Genomic DNA, 16,839 nt, shown 5'->3' on the forward strand with positions numbered 1-16,839 from the left:
AGGTGGGAGGACCGCAAGTTCGGGGCCAGCCTCTGTAATTTAGCTAGCATCTCCGCAACTTGGCCAGCCCGTTTGAAAAATAAAAAATGAAAGATATTGGGAATGTAGCTCAGTGGTAAAGCTCCCCTGGGTTCAATTTCCAGGACCGGGGTAAAAAAAAAGTTAAAATGAAATAATAATACAGCAGTGTACTACCTTCTTGTGAATTTCGTACCATTATAGTTTGACTCTAGGCCTGCTACTAACAAGGGTATTTAAAGGGATGCTCCTGGGTAGTTGAGGGATCCCAGTTGTACGGTAGAGAAACACAGGCTTCACAAACCCCAGCTGTGTTTGCTATGGAGATGTGCACGTGGTGGGTACTCAGCCCTCCACTGATTTGACAGGTGGAGGTGGGACAGGGCAGGCCAGAGACCGTCCCCTCCCGAAAGGCTGCAGGTTGTGCAGCAGAACGTGGCTCGGCTGAGGCGGATTCAAACGTGGGAGGCCCAGGGGCGGCGGAGGGACCCAGAGACCAAAGTCTCGCAGCCGCCAACGACGAGCCGACAAGGCGGCCGGGGGCGGCCCAGCAGCGGGCCCGGCGGCGGGCGGGGGCGTGGCCGGCGGGAGGCCCTCCCTCCGGGTAGCGGCGGTGACTGGGCGGGCGGGGGGCGGGAGACGCTCTGTCCCACGCTCGCCCAGCGCTCGGTGGTTTAAAGATGGCGGCGGCGGCGTTGGGGGCGCGGAGCCGCCGGAGGGGGAGGGAGAAGGGGAATCTGTGAGTAGCCGAGAGGTAGCGCGGCGGTCGCTGTGAGGAGTCCGGGCACGGAGCCGCCGGCAGCCCGGCCCCGGGACTGGGCTGGGCGGGAGAGGCCGGAGCCGCGCCAGGAGCCCGAGGCCGGAGCCAAGGAGGAATGTGACCAGGGGTCGGCGGGGGCGCGGGAGTACGCGAGAGCAGGGATGGGGCAGCAGGTGGGCCGCGTCGGGGAGGCTCCGGGGCTCCAGCAGCCCCAGCCACGCGGGATTCGGGGCAGCAGTGCAGCCAGGCCCTCGGGCCGCAGGCGGGACCCGGCGGGGCGCACCACGGAGACCGGCTTCAATATCTTCACCCAGCATGGTGAGTGTGTCCGGGAGCCGGCGTGAGGGCGTGCGGGAGGCCGGGGGTGGGGTCGGGGCGGAGTGGGAGGCGGACAGGCAGCCCTGGGGGCTTCAGGGTGGCGGGGTGCCTGAGCGTGGGGGCGGAATCTGCTGCCATCTGGGCCAGTCACGGGAGGCAGTCACACCCCTCCCCCTCCCGTCTCCAGTCTGGCTGGCAGCTCCGGGGGCGGAGGGGAGCCGGGGTCTCCGGCACGGTGGATGGACTGTCTTCTGCTTTGGGATGGGGCTGTGCGGCTGGAGGACAGTGGCTGGTATCCCCTGGGGAGGGAAAGGCGAAGGGAGGTATGGGCTGAGTCTGGAAGATGGGAGGATAAACCGGTTGTTAGCGAAGGAAACCTGAGTTGTGCCCCAAGGGATTGGGGAATAGGAACTGAATCCCAGGAGATGGTGGCTTATAAGGTTGTGTGTACAGTCAGGCGATGAGCAGCGGCAGAGTGGTGAACTGTGAACAGTACCCTGACATATCCTTCTATAGGAAAAATAAAGAGTAGCATCTCATCACTTCTGACATTTTTGTTTTGTATTCAAACTAGAAATGAAGGGCTTTTCTAGACTGTACTGTTCTGCGTCTTTGAGTAGGACACACAATTCTGATATGGTTGACAGGGACTGTGAGTTGGTGGGCATGGTTAGATGGGGCTATGAACAAGAGTTTTTTCTTTATACCGCATTTGTGTGTGTCTGTATACATACATACATGCATATATCCTCTATACAGTTTGGAACTTATTTATTCATATTTCTGTATTTTTAGAATGGTTGTCTCCAAACTCTTATACGCTCTTAGCAAAAAATTTGAGCATGCACTCTAATAATTTGTGTCCTTATTATATATTACATAACTTAACAAACATTTAGAGAAATGTAATTTAAGAGAATGAGATGATCGCTGGTCACAGTGGTGCATGCCTTTAATCCCAGTGACTGGGGAGACTGAGGTGGAAGGATCATAAGTTTGAGGCTAGCCTCTAATTTAATGAGGTTCTCAGCAATCTAGCAAGAACCCATCTCAAAAAAAAAAAAAAAAAAAAAAAAAGATTGGGAATGTATGTAGCTCAATGCTAAAGTGCTCCTGGGTTCAATCCCCAGTACCAAAAAAAAAAAAAAAAGAGGATGAGTTGAAAAAATAAGTGTACAGCTGGGGATGCAGCTCAGTGGTAGAGTGCATGTTTAACATGTGTGAGGCCTTGGGTTCAATTCACAGCACCACTACTACGAATACCAAGAAAACAAAATAAGTATGATAAAGAGTTTTAAGGTCAGGTGAATGCCTGTAATCCCAGCTACTCTGGAGGCCAACGCAGGAGAATTGCATGTTCCAGGCCAGCCTGGGCAACTTAGTGAGATCCTGTCTTTATGTAAGTTAAAAAAAGCACTGAGAATGTAGCTCAGTAGTAGAGTGCTTGACTGGCATGAGTGAAGCCCTGGGTTCACTCCCTGGTACTGCATAAAAAAGAAAAAGTTCTTTTTATTTTTGTTCCTGCAATTCAATGGATCCTTTTGCATCTTTTCAACAGTGTACTTTTTTTTTTTTTTTTTTTTTGTACCAGGGATTGAACCCAGGGGTGCTCAACCACTAAGCCACATCCCTGGCCCTTTTAAAAATATTTTATTAGAGACAGCGTCTCACTGAGTTACTTTTGGTCTCACTAGGTTGCTGAAACTGGCTTTGAACTTGTGATCCTCCTACCTCAGCTTCCTGATCCACTAGGATTACAGGAGTGCGCCACCACACCCGGCACAACAGTGTACTTTTTGAGACCATTTTTCTAGACGAAGGAAGAGTAGAGAAGGGGAGAAAACAAAATTGACCTTCATGAGTAGATAATCCAAAATGTGAGAGGGGCTGGAGTTAACAGATATGACTTCTATAGAAAGAACTCGTAATTGAAATTGAATGAGAAGTAGCAAACTGGAGTTTCAGTGAGGATGCGTATAGGAAATAATAAAGAATAAAGGAGGCAGGGTGTTCTACACATTTTAGGGAAGAAGAAGAAGAAGAAAAGGTGTGCACTATTCATTAGAAATGAAATTTTGGAGGAAGTAATGATGGGTGGCAAGAGAGATGAATTCAAGGATCTTTGGCTACTAGGTGAGTTGTGTTAGGAAGTTCTATAGTCAAAAGTATTCGACTTTTAAATAAACTATTGTCGCTTTTTTTTTTAATTTTTTTTTTAAAGTACTGTGGATTGAACCTCAGGGGCACTTTAGCACTGAGCTACATCCCCAACCCTTTTTCTGTTTTTTATTTCGAGACAGTCTCTCTCTGTATTGCTGAGGCTGGCCCCTGCCAGCCCCTGTGATTCTCCTGCCTCAGCTTCCTGAGTCACTAAATTACAGGTGTGCACCACCGTGCCCAGCCTAAATTGTTATTTCGTAGTGGAGGAGAAATAGATGATTTGGCACCATCCAAGCTCTACATGTTTACTATTAAAGATGTGCTCCAGGGCTGGGGAGATAGCTCAGCTGGTAGAGTGCTTGCCTTGCAAGCACAAGGCCCTGAGTTCGATCCCCAGTACCCCAAAAAAAAAAAAAAAAAAGATGTGCTCCAGCATCTCTTCATAAATTACATGAAGCTGAGCGTGATGGCACAGGCCTATAATCCCTGCAACTTGGTAGGCTGAGGCAGGAAGGTTGTCAGTTCAAAGCCAGCCTTAGCAAAAGCGAGGTGCTAAACAACTCAGTGAGATCCTGTCTCTAAATAATATACAAAGTAGGACCAGGGAAATGGCTCAGGGGTCAAGTGCCACTGAGTTCAATACGTGGTACCCTGCCGCCCTCCACCCCTGAACAAAAGCAAAACAAAACAAACAAAATATGTGTGTGTGTGTGTGTGTGTGTGTGTGTGTGTGTATACATATATATATGTATACACACACATATATATGAATATTATATACAGGTGCTAGATGAGTTAGTTTTTATTGGAATTACTTCCTAAAACACAAGAAAAGATGAATTAATAGTTTTTAGGGAAAAATCATCCATATACCTTTGCTTCATTATGGAAAGTGTTACTGTGCATTAAACTTGGCCCAATTGTATACTCTGGTATCTTATTCCTCTGGTGTCTTATTCAGGACATAAGATTTTCAGAGGAGGAGGAAGTCATGAAGAATGGAATAGGAAGACATTTTGAAGGATGAACAGGATTTGGATCTGTGGAGCAGGAAAAACAGGGCAGGCTGGGCAGGAGAAACAACTTAAACAGGAACAGTGGGAATGAACCTAATTTGTTGATGGGATAGTGAGGAGAAACATCTGTCAGGAGTGAAATTACCTGTGAGTTGGGTGGTTGGGGAAATCAGAGCAAAAATTGAGAGTCAAGTTCAGGTCTTGGCTCTACCTGACTGGATGATTTAGTTACAATCATTGAATTTCTTTATCTATAAAATGGGAGATACCTTTTGTTTCTTTACAATTTTATGATTCTAATTGAGAAGTAGTAGGAAGAAAACTTTGAATAACTCAGTTGGACTGGGTTATGGGAAATCTGGCAGAGAAATTAAGATCAGTTTTACTGATTGGCTTGTTTATAGGATTAATCAGTAAACCCAAGTATGAAATACTGAGATGCTAGAATGTGTAAGCATTCTTCCACCTTGTTGAAGGCAGTGGATTTGGAAGCAATGGATAATAGGAGGTGTGAGTTCAGGGGACATTTCTTTCATTCATCTGTTTACTGTGCTCTGGGATGATGTAAACATAATAGAATCCACCTTTATGATTTTTTAAAAAAATATTTTTTTAGTCGTCAATGGACCTTTATTTTATTTATTTATATGCGGTTGAGAATTAAGCCCAGTGCCTCACACATGCTTGGCAAGCCCTCCACTCCTAAGCTACAACCCAGCCCTCATGATTTGCTCTAGAGGAAGAAAGCAGAGAGATCACTTCAGAGTTCTTGTTAAGGGCATGAAACCCGGTGCCATTTGTGTGGATTTGAAACCTGACTCAGCTGTGTGACCTTGGGCAGATTATTTAACTTTTATTTCTTGGATTCTCAATTTATAAAACTGGGATAATAGTAACTAGAAGTATGAGTTTCTATATGCAAACCGCTTAGAATAGTGCCTTGCACATATTAAGAGCTCATGGTATGTTAGCTGCTCCCATTACCATTACTATTACTACTCCTACTACTACTACTGTTATTGTTAAAAATAGGGAGGGATGAGTCAAAAAGTTACACCATGGTTTTAAACCTGGCTAATGGGGGTGATGGTGATTTTATTACAAGTTTGGAAGTTGGAAGCTGATTGAAAGGATGGGTATAGGATGAGTTTGTTGCCAAAGCTAGTATAAAAAGAATGAGATTAACAAATAATATAGAAAACAAAGATGAACTTGGAACTGTCTTTTAGACAAATGAGTATTTAAAAACTTTTCTAAAGATCAGGATTTCAACCTTGACAGTATCGACATTTTGGGCTGAATATTTGTATTAGGGATCTGTCCTGAGCACTGTGGGATGTTTAGTTAGCATCTCTGGCACTATAGATGCCATTAGTACCCCTTTTGGCTTCTCACAATACCAGCAAAAATGTCTCCATTTGCCAGGTGCAGTGGTGCAGGCCTGTAATCTCAGTGACTTGGGAGGCTGTCAGCCTCAGCAACATAGGGAGGCCCTAAGCAACTTAGCCAGTTGTCTCAAAATAAAAAGGGTGGGGGATGAAGTTCAGTAGTGAAGTGCCCCTAGATTCAGTCCTTGGTAACAAACAAACAAAACCCCCAAAACTCTCCAGTCATTGCTAAATCCTGGGGTCTGATGGGTGGTGAAAAGTACCCTTATTTGATAGTCACTGGGAGAAACATGGTAGGTTCTGAATTGAATGAATAAATGAATTAGATTCAAAAGCTCCTAATTGGACATATCATTTGACATATGTGAAGAAAAATCTAGACCCTAGAATTAGTGTATAAATCACTGTCTCATTTGCAATGTTGAGATATTAGCATGTAACTTCATATATGAAAGTTAGGTATGACAGCTTTTTTTTTTTTTTTTCCTTTTGGTACTGGGGATTGAATGCAGGTGCACTACTCTGAGCCACATTCCCAGTCCTTTTATTTATTTTTATTTTTTAACTTGAGACACGGTCTCACAAAGTTGCCAAGGCTGGCCTTGAGCTTGTGATCCTCCTTTCTCAGCCTCCACAGTGGCTAGAATTACAGGTGTATACCACCAGGCCACATCTGACAGGCTCTTGAGTTTATGTGTAGGTGTTTTTGTTTGTTTGTTGCAGTACTGGGGATTGAGCCCAGTCCTATTTTTTAGATGTTGATAGATCTTTATTTTATTCATTTATTTATATGTGGTGCTGAGAATTGAACCCAGTAACCCAGTGCCTCACACATGGTAGGCAAGCACTCTACCACTGAGCCACAACCACAGCCCCCTATTTTTTATTTTGAGACAGTCTTGCTAAATTGCTGAGGCTGGCCTTGAACTTGTACTTTCTACTTTAGCCTTCTGAGTAGCTGTGATTACAGGTGTGTGACACTATGCCCAGTGAATATAGGACATAAATAACTGAATGATTTCACTTTAATTTTATTTCCTTTTCCTTTTCTGAAAGTTCAAGTACAAATAAATCATAAGTAATGAGATTTTGAATTAAAATTTTTCCCTTAAGTTAAACTCATTATTTAAAGTCATCTGATTTTTTTCTTTTGGATCTATGATGGATATAGGTACCTGAGATTGAAAATGATATTCTAGAAAGATATAGCAACCTAGTACAGTGGTCACCGAATCTTTTTTTTTTCTCCCTGTAGTGGGTATTGAACCAAGGACCTTGCACATTCTACCCACTGAGCCATATCCCCAGCCATTTTTTATTTTGGATCAGAGTCTCCCTAAATTGCTGAGACTGCCCTTGAACCTGGGATCTTCCTGCTTCAACCTCCTGAGTAGTTGGGATTATAGGTGTGTGGGCTATGGTACCTGGCAGTGATCTGATTCTTAGAAAAACTAAACCTTTATTTAATTTTTTTACTTTAATTTTTTAATTATCCTGGGGATTAAACCCAATACTACTGAGCTCTACTGCCAGACTAGAAAACTAAAATTTAAAAAAAGAAACCAGCTTTTAGATTTTTATTAACCTCTAAATATGCGCTACAAATGTATAATTGTGTTTATAATTTTGGTGAAGTGACAAACTAAATTGTGGTACAGGTTCTGTTATTACAGCCCAATTGACATTAAGCTCCCATGTAAAATTATGAAGTGTGAAATTTCTCTGAAGGGCTTCAACCTACTTAAACAAAAGTCAAACAAAAGAAAAATCACTGTCATCCCCCTTTATATGTTTTTTTCCCTCTTCACTTTATCAGAATAAAGAATGTTGATAATACTTGAGTAGCTTTTTAACAGTTTATGAAGATCTTTTATTTCTTTCATCTAATTTTACACTAGCAAGGACAGTATAAAATAGATGAGGCAAGTCTTAATCTTCCCATTTTTTAGATGAATGAGTTAGGAGAACTAGGTAATTTCCCAAGGTCACAGAGCTGTTAAGTGATAGAGCTGGAACTGAAACTCAGGTTTTTTTCCCTCAGAGTATTGACACTATGTAAAGATTTGGAGAGAGTGGATTTTCGACAAATAGAATCGGATTCAAATCTTGCCTTGTGTCTGACCTTGGTATATGGTTTATCATTCTACCTCAACAGATTGTTGAAAGAATTTAATAAAATATGTAAAACTCTTCAGGAAGTGCCAGACACTAGTGCTCAATAGGTAGCAGTTTTGTTGTTGTTATTTACTTCAAGGTGAGTGTGAATATTAAATGAGTCGTATATGAAAACGTTTTGTAAACTAGGTAAAGCACTGATACTCCTATGGTGGCAGGCTGAAGTGTAGAAGTGTCTTAGCATTTACATTTTAAGTCTTTATTTTCTCTCCTTTTTAAGTAACTTCTGATTACTAAAGGGCTTTCATAAAGCAGCAAAGAGGGGAATTTTGGGAATCTGAAATCACTTTAGATCTGTCTGAAAGTATGGTATCATCTCAAGACAGTTGTTACAGGGTTTGGGTGGCAGAGGATAAGTAGTTCATGGTTCTTGTGGATGTTTTTTTCTTGAGAGTTGAATGAGGAACTGGCCAACATGTTGATAGGGACCTCATTTTAAGCTGGCATATTGGTTTGCTAGTTAAATTTAATGACTTTTTTTTTTTTTTTTTTTGCAGATAAAACTTTATGATGTATACTATAACCTTCATTTGATATTCCTGCAGACCTTTTGTTTTATTTTGTTTTGTTTGCCCCTTATTATTTTTATCTCTGGTTGTAAAGTTTCCTTTAAAAGCTGTGGTCTAGGATTTATTTATTTATTTATTTATTCATTTATTTATTTATTTATTTATTTTTTGCAGTACTGGGGATCGAACCCAGGGCCTTATGCTTGCAAGGCAAACACTCTACCAACTGAGCTATATCCCCAGCCCTTATATTCTTGGAGTTGTCAAATTGGGAATTTTCTCAGTGGGATACTCCACATATAGAGATTTCAAAATGCTTAAGAACCTCATCAATCTCAATTTTTTTTTTTTTTTTTTTCCTGGATTAGGAAATTTGGGAGTGTCACTTTAGCACGGAGAGCTTGTTAAAACATAGATTGCTGAGTCCCACCTCAAGAATTTCTGATTTGGGTCTAAGAATTTCCTTTCCTTCTTCCCTTCCTTCCCTCTCTTCCAATTGAACCCAGAGGTGCTCTGTCACTGAGCTGCATTCCCAACCCTTTTTATTTTGGAGACAGGGTCTACTAAATTGCTCACTAAATTACTAAGACTGGCCTCAGACTTGAGATTCTCCTGACTCAGCCTCTTGAATAGCTGGGATTATAGGTGTGTGCCACTGTGCCTGGTGAGAATTCTCATTTCTGACAAAATTTCCAGGGGTTGCTAGGGCTGCTGAGGGGCCATACATTGAAAGCTATTGGTAATGGGAGATGAAGAAGAGTAATGGATCAGAGGTGACTCAGATACTGTCAGAAAACACAATGTACTGATTCTCTACTAAAAACTAGTGCAAAATTCCATTTGTTCCAAATCTGGTGTCTGCATGCAAGTGACCACTGTTAGCATCTTTTGTGGTTTATCTCTGAGAGTTTGTATGTTGAGAGAATCTGGAGTCATCAGGGAAAAGGAAAGGTAGGGAACATAATGTTCTGTCGACAGACTTGTGCTAGAGTAGTGTGGGCTAAGAGTTAAATGATGAAATAATGCCATTTATTACCTGGCATGTTCTAAGTATTTTATATCTAGTTTTTAACTTATGCCTCATAAAACCCTACTTTCCCAAATTGAAAAAGTTTAGGCACTGAAGAAATTGGGATATCTATTTGTGATTCTGTAGTTTTGGTATATGATGGTGTACTTGTTACTTTTGTAGTGTATATGAATTTGTGTGTGTGTGTACATGTATATACCAGGATTTTTACCTCATCTCTCTTGAGACCAGTGGTGAGGTTTTCAGAGAGGTGGGCAAGGATTAAAATTGTATAGTGGCTGTGGATTGAGACTTATATATGATGTTGTAATGAAGGGAGCAGTAGACACTACTGCTATTTGGAATCTCATGGTAATATTGATCTACTATCTTAATCTCTAGGCTTAAGGTTACTAGTATTATTAAAGACTTTTATGCCAACCCCCCCAATTGGTTAAAACTTATTTTATCCTTTTGGTTTTTTAAGAAAATTATCAAGAAGACTTATAGGGATGGGAGTGTATCTCAGTGAGTGAATGCTTAGTGTGCATGAGGACTTGGGTTTTATTCACACAAAGATTTACAGATGTCAGTGGTAGTATATTGGGCTACTATAGGAAAATGATGCACTTAGCCATGTTTCTTTTTCTTGTGCTTGGGATTGAACCCTGGGCCTTGTATATACCAGGCAAGCACTCTGCCTAGTATATACTCTGCCCACTGAACTATATCCCCAGCCCTAAGCTGTGTTTCTTTATGAATATAGAAAAGAGTGTACAATATTAGTTACCTGTGCCCTCTAATAGCAGCCAGCAGACTATACTGGTGGAAGATTTTTTTAAAGAAATACTAACTGATAATATTATATACTTATAGGTATTGTTTGCATAAATATATTTGTGTGAATAGCTTTTGGATTCTAAGATACTGGGTTATAAGGATTGATTTCTTTGTCCTATATCCTTCCCACAGTACCTGCTACATAGTAGATACTCTTGAGTAACTGCAGAACAATTTTTTTCTAATTTAACATTTATACATCTTTTTATATATTCCTATAATAGTGTCAGTTAAAAACATTTTAAATAATAGTATGTCCACTTAGAAACAGTTTTACATGATAAAACTTACTAGTTCACTTTTTTTCCCCTCAATATTAGAATATTCAGATGTGGAAGCTTCTGGGGTATTTGTGAGATATTATCTTACAGAAAGTTAATATTAAAAATTAAGTACTCTAATAAACTTGTATTAGAATCTGTATTAACCACTTAAAGTGATATATTTAGCTTTATTATTGTAATATGTAATTTCTAATGATCTTTTTATTCTTAGGTGGTGGAAGAATTAAAAAAAATTTTAGCTTAAAACGCTCATTTTCTTTATTTTCATTTATTCTGTACTAATTGCCCATGTTAACATCTCTGAGAGAATTTTTAGGTTTAATTTAGACAGAACTGCTATCCAGAAGAATGTTGCTGCTCAGAAAGATTTTGATGAATATCCTTATTTAAAAAACTAAAGGGGCAGGGGAGATAGCTCAGTCGGTAGAGTACTTAAAAGCACAAGGCCCTGGGTTTGATCCCCAGCACCCAAAAAAACCAAAAAACAAAACACACACAAGAAAAACTAAAAATTGGGGCTGGGAATATAGCTCATTTGGCATGCACAAGGCCCTGGGTTCAATCCCCAGCACCAAACAAACAAACAAACAAAAGTAAAAATTTTTGTGTCTCTGTGTGTAAAAGTATGATATTTTGTATAGTATCTCTTGGTTTCTGATCACTGCCTTTTTGATTTGTGTGCACAATTTCAATATGTGGTCGTTATACTAATAAGAAAATGTTCTCAACATTGTTTTCAACTGGTCTTTCACTCAAATGCATTGATAAGTACACATTAAATATAATAGTATGCCCGATTTAAACTTGATTGCTTCAAGAACGAAGAACAGCTTTGGGCATTATTCCACTTTGCTTTGTGCTGTAAATTTGCTGAGACTGTGTGGTGATACTGCAGACTCCTCCATAGTGAACTCTGCCAGCCTTGGCTCTTGATCAACAGGCCCAGTCATTTGTATTCCTGGGTTTGCTGTCCAAGGAGAAGGGTTTAGAAACTTTTTACTTAATGTGGACAAGGTCAAAAAAATGTCTGTAACATAATAAATATGTGGTATGTGCCCACACGATTTTGTTAACATGTTCTTTTTTGTACACTAATTCCAACAAATTAAAGTAGCAATATTGAGATAGGATTGGAGATTGCCACTTAGCATTTTGTGGTTCCAGGTAATTACTAAGAAAACATTTTCTTAAAACTAACAGTACTAACAGTTTGTGTCACCCATCTGTTCCTCATAGAAAAGAAAGGTCGATTCACGAAGGTTTTTGTTGCATAGCTTTCTTGTATTAATTTTGAAATTTGCATTACTGACTGCATATAATATTGCATAATATTATGCAATATTATACAAAGATCTCAATGTAAAAAACAATTCTTGGGGCTGGGATTGTAGCTCAGTGGTAGGGCACTTGCCTAGCACATGTGAAGCTCTGGGTTCAGTCCTCGGCACCACATAAAAACAAATAAAAGTTAAATTCTTAAAAAAGAATGTCCTGAAGCACATAAATTAGACGTGGAAGTTCCCTTTGACATCGCTGCTCCCCATACATATTCTTTTATTAGAGAAAACTATTCTTCATGGTTTGAGTGTTTTTTAGAACTGTGTGTGTGTGTGTGTGTGTGTGTGTGTGTGTGTGTGTGTGTAAAATGAGTATGTTTCTCTTGATATTTTATAAATACAGTCAGGAAGTCAGGAATTTTCTCCCCAAATTTGGTTTTGTATTTAACATGTCTGGAAGACCTTTCTATACCACTATGTATATGTTTCTCATTCTTTTTGACATCCTTATGGTAGTCTATATTCTATATTCTATATTCTGGCTGTATTAATTACTCATCAATAGAGTATTTGTTTATGAGATTAGTTCAGAAGACATTTCTTCTGGTCTTTTTTTTTTTTTTCCTCTTCCCTCACTCTCCTTCTCTTCTTTCTCTTCCTTTTCCTCTTTTCCTGTGCTAGGGATTGAATCCAGGGTCTCACACATGCTAAGCAAGCACTGGACTACTGAGCTGCATCCCTAGACCTGGTATTTTTTTCCCCTTTTATTTCTAATTTGCATCTATTTGAAATTTATGTATGTTAGAGGTTGGAACCAACTTGTTGTTTTTTCCTTGTACTAATACTAATTAATGAGTAGACCCATCAAGTCTCCACTGATTTGAAGAGCTTGTTTACCTATATTAAATTCTCATATGTACACATAAGAATAGATTACAGACCTTTTAAAAATTATATCATCCCATTGATCTGTCTCGTGCATATTGTTAGCAGGCTTCTTTTTGGTTCTGAATCCTAGAGCATTTTACCATTGAGCTACACCCTCAGTCCTTTTATTTTTATTTTGAGACAGGATTTCTCTAAATTTCTGAGGCTGACCTTGAACTTGTTGCCTCCTGTCTCAGCCTCCCAAGTTGCTGGGATTATAGGCATGCACCACCACACCTGACTTGTTTAATTATTATAAGCTTATATAGGGTATGTGTTTATCTGGCTAGTTCCTGGTCATTGTGTTCTTTTGAAAAATGTATTTGAATGTTCTTGCATTTTGTCTTCCAAAAATCTTTAGAATTAGGTTATAAAATTTGTAAATCTTGATGGGATTTTGATAGTGATTGTATTTGAATCATAGGTTATTTGGGGGATGAATTGGTATTGTTGCATTATTATGTTCTCATGTCAAAGAACATTATCCCCTTTGCCAGTCCAGGCAATTCTTTGTCCTTCAGTTAAAGATTTTTCATACTCTTCATATTGTTTTTGTACCTTTCTTGTTAGGCTTCTTAGTGGGTGTTTTGTAATTTTTGTTGTCATTGTAAGTTAATCTTTCTGTGTTACATTTCCTAATTGCTTATTTGCTTATTACTAGTATGGAAGGCGTGGGTGTGTGTGTGTGTGTGTGTGTGTGTTGCTGGTTATCTTACTTATGTTGTACTTAGCAGTTTTTCACTTCTCCTTCTACACAGGCAATCATATTATTGTCTGTCACAGTATCTTTCTACCAAAGTTTTCTCTCCTCCCTTTTTTATGTCTTATTGTTTTTGCAATGTTGGGAATGAAATCTAGGGCCTCCAGCTTGCTAGGCCAGTGTTCTACCACTAAGCTACATCCCTAGACGCCATCAACATTTTAATTTTCTTTTTCATTTACTTATTTTTATTTTTTGGTACTGAGGTTTGAACCCAGAGACAGTTTACCACTGAACCCCATCGCCAGCCCTTTTGTGTTTTTATTTTGAGAAGTTGCACTAAATTGCATGGGGCCTTGCTAAATTGTTAAGGCCGGCCACAAACTTGCCATCTTCCTGCCTCAGCCTCCCGAACTGCTGGGATTGTAGGTGTGCATCACCATGCCTGGCTGAGACAATATGTTTTTGTAGCTCTGCTGGTAGCCCATTAACTAACTCATAAGACGAGATTCAGTGTGGAATGATTAATGTGTGAAATTGGTATTTAACTTCAGGGAAATCTCAAGAAAGAATATTTTCTTTTATAAAAATGTTTTATCAGAAGTTAATTTTCTGATATCAGCAAACTCTTAAGTCTGTTTTAGTATATGAAGAAATTGTATTTTTAAAAGGAAATATTTCAGAAATAAGAAAAGCACAGTGTGGAAGGTAAAAGGAGGCCCAGATTTCCATTATTCAGGTTTAATAAATGTTAATATTTTGTAGCTTTTTTAGAAAAAGAATACATTTGAGACAGTTGAGTAACCTTTGCAGCTTAAACCCATTCTTCTCTCTTCCTACCCTAAGGTTAAGGCTACCCTGATACTGTTTATCTTCCTCCTCCATGTAGTTAAATTTATTTCATACGTAATTATTTATGATATATGTCACAGTATGTAATATTGTTTGAAAGATTTACACAAATTCTATACCATACTATCTTCTTGCAAATTTTTTTATTATAGGAATATTTTATATATTTCTGTTTTGATGTAGGATTTTTCATATCAATGAGAGATTGTTTCCCAATTTTGCAAACAATAGGTGCTTGAAGTTTCTATTCTGACTGGAAAACTTTTTTTGGTTATTTTTATTAGACATGTAGATTTTTTTTATGCATTTGGACAGTTTTAAAAAGTCAATATAACAAGGTTTAAAGTGGAAAACCAAAACAAAACAGCACCTATCCCATCTCCATTCATAGATTGGCATTGTCTGGTATAGCAAGCTACTAGCCACTGTGGCTATTAACCACTTGAAATGTCCCTTCACCTAATTGATAAGTATTATAAATATAAAATAAATACTGAAGCCAAGCATGGTGCTGCTTGCCTATAATTCCAGGTACTAGAGACACCGAGGTAGGAGGATCACAAGTTCTGAGTCAGCCTGGGTAACCCTGTCTCAAAACAAAATAAAACACACATATGCACACTTTCAAAATCAGTATGACGAAAATGTGAAGTGCTACATTAATTTTTTTTTTAGTGATTACATGTTGAAATTATGGTTTCGATATATCAGAATAAATAAAAAATATGTATACACACACACACTTTTTTTTTTTTTTGGTGCTAGGGATTGAACCAGAGGCTGCATGAATTCTAAACATGTATTCTATCACTAAACTACACTTTCAGCTCCCAAATAAAGTATGTTATTAAAATTAACCTTATGAATTATAATTTTGATAGTTACTAGAAAATGTAAAATGACATGTGATTTGATTATATGTCTGTTGAATGATGCTGCTTTAGATGGTAAACTCTGTGAGAGCAGGAAGTTGGTCTTGTAGTTCCTATACTTTTTTTTTTTTTCCCTCAGCACTGGGCATTGAACCTTGGAGCACTCTACCACTGAGCTACATCCTCAGCCATTTCATTTTCCTTTGGAGTAAAAGTCTCACTAAGTTGCTAGGGCTGGCCTTAAATTTGTAATCCTCCTTCCTCAACCTCCCTTGTTGCTGGAATTAAGCATGTACCATCTTCCTGTACTTTAACAGTGCCAGCAGGTACACAGTAGAAAATAAATATTTAAATGAATAGATATATTTAGCAAATAGGGAAAGGGTATTTTTCTTCATTGTATCCTCAGGGATATTATACCTGGCATGTTACAGTGCATGCTTTAGCCAGTGGAGTGCTTTGAACTGACCTGAGATTTCTTTGTTGTCATTGATTGGTAAAAAGTTATTTTAAATTGCCTTTATTCCCCAGTGTATGTACTTCATTTGATTACCTTGTTTTTAGCCTAACTGTACTTTTTAAGTCTTTAAATGAAACTTATGAAATCCTATCTTTATTTTGTTCTATAATTAATCCTGCTGTTTGGGAAAATTTTAATGCTTTTATAAGTTCTTTCACAATAATTGGTTCAAGTATTCTGTTTCTTGAAGTTATTAACTGCCTTCAAAGAGAAAAGTCATCTTGGCCATTGGCTATGGTTGTCAAGGTGGCTTCAGCTCTGAGCAAATACCTGTCAAGCTGTTTCTTCAAGTCTGAGGTTATGTTTATCCTTTTATATTTAATAGTTATATTTTCTTTTTTTAAAAAATATTTTTAGTTGTAGAAGGACACAATATCTTTATTTTATTTATTTTTATGTGGTGTTGAGGATCAAACCCAGTGCCCCACACACGTTAGGCAAGCGCTCTGCCACTGATCCACAACCCCAGCCCTCCTCTTTTTTGTTGATAGTGTATAAAATCTTTCCATTTGATCCTTTTTGTCCTTTAAAATTACCACCCCCTATTTGGTACTAGGGATTATTAATCCAGGGGCATTTAAGCATGAGTCACATTCCCAGTCCTTTTTTATTTTTTTCTTTTGAGACAGGGTCTCACTAAGTTGCTTAGGGCCTCAGCCTCCTGAACCGATGGGATTATAGACATTTGCCACCAGGCCCAGCTAAAATTATTCCTCTTAAAATTTAAGAATTTGATAGGTAGATGTCCGAGAAGTCTGTCTTAAAGGATTATTTCAAATCTTTACACCTATGTCTTTGGGTTTGGTTGTCTTTCTAGTTCAAGACATTTTCATTATTTCTCTGATTTTCACAGTTATTTGCCTTTTAATATTTCCTCTAATGTCCTTATATTTGTAAATTGATCTCTTTTCTGGACTTCAGAGTTGGTTTTTCATTGTTAAATTTCATCAGATTCTTTTCTGATTTGCTTATATTGAGCTGTTTATATTCTGCAGAAGTCAGTTCTTCTACCTCAGTGGTTTTCCGTGGGTATAATACATAGAAAACTCACATGGAGATAGTGGGAGCTCAGGGAACTCAGGGACAGGAATGCGGTGAGGCTTGTCCAGAAACAGGAAGTGGAAGACCACTAGAAACTCAGCCAATATTTATTTTCTGTCTCTTGTTTTGACCTCTGTTTGCTTGTTTTATTCTTCTCTCAGACATTCAGTTCA

At 38.9% G+C, this 16,839-nt stretch overlaps 1 protein-coding gene across 4 annotated transcripts in view; it reads left to right on the forward strand.

Annotated features, from left to right (window-relative positions):
* The first annotated feature begins 703 nt into the window (after window positions 1–703).
* ABL2 (ABL proto-oncogene 2, non-receptor tyrosine kinase) overlaps window positions 704–16,839 on the forward strand; it is a 99,689-nt gene continuing 83,553 nt past the window's right edge. For 2 of the 4 annotated variants that reach the window (XM_079105913.1, XM_079105915.1), the window contains exon 1: window positions 704–1,096. In XM_079105913.1, the coding sequence (XP_078962039.1) occupies window positions 940–1,096 (157 nt within the window). In that variant the 5' untranslated portion in view covers window positions 704–939. The remainder of the gene's footprint in view (window positions 1,097–16,839) is intronic. The other 2 variants (XM_079105917.1, XM_079105919.1) reach the window with 1 other exon arrangement.

Source organism: Sciurus vulgaris (assembly GCF_902686455.1).
Source record: "Sciurus vulgaris genome assembly, chromosome: 12".
Classification (NCBI taxonomy): Eukaryota; Metazoa; Chordata; class Mammalia; order Rodentia; family Sciuridae; genus Sciurus; species Sciurus vulgaris.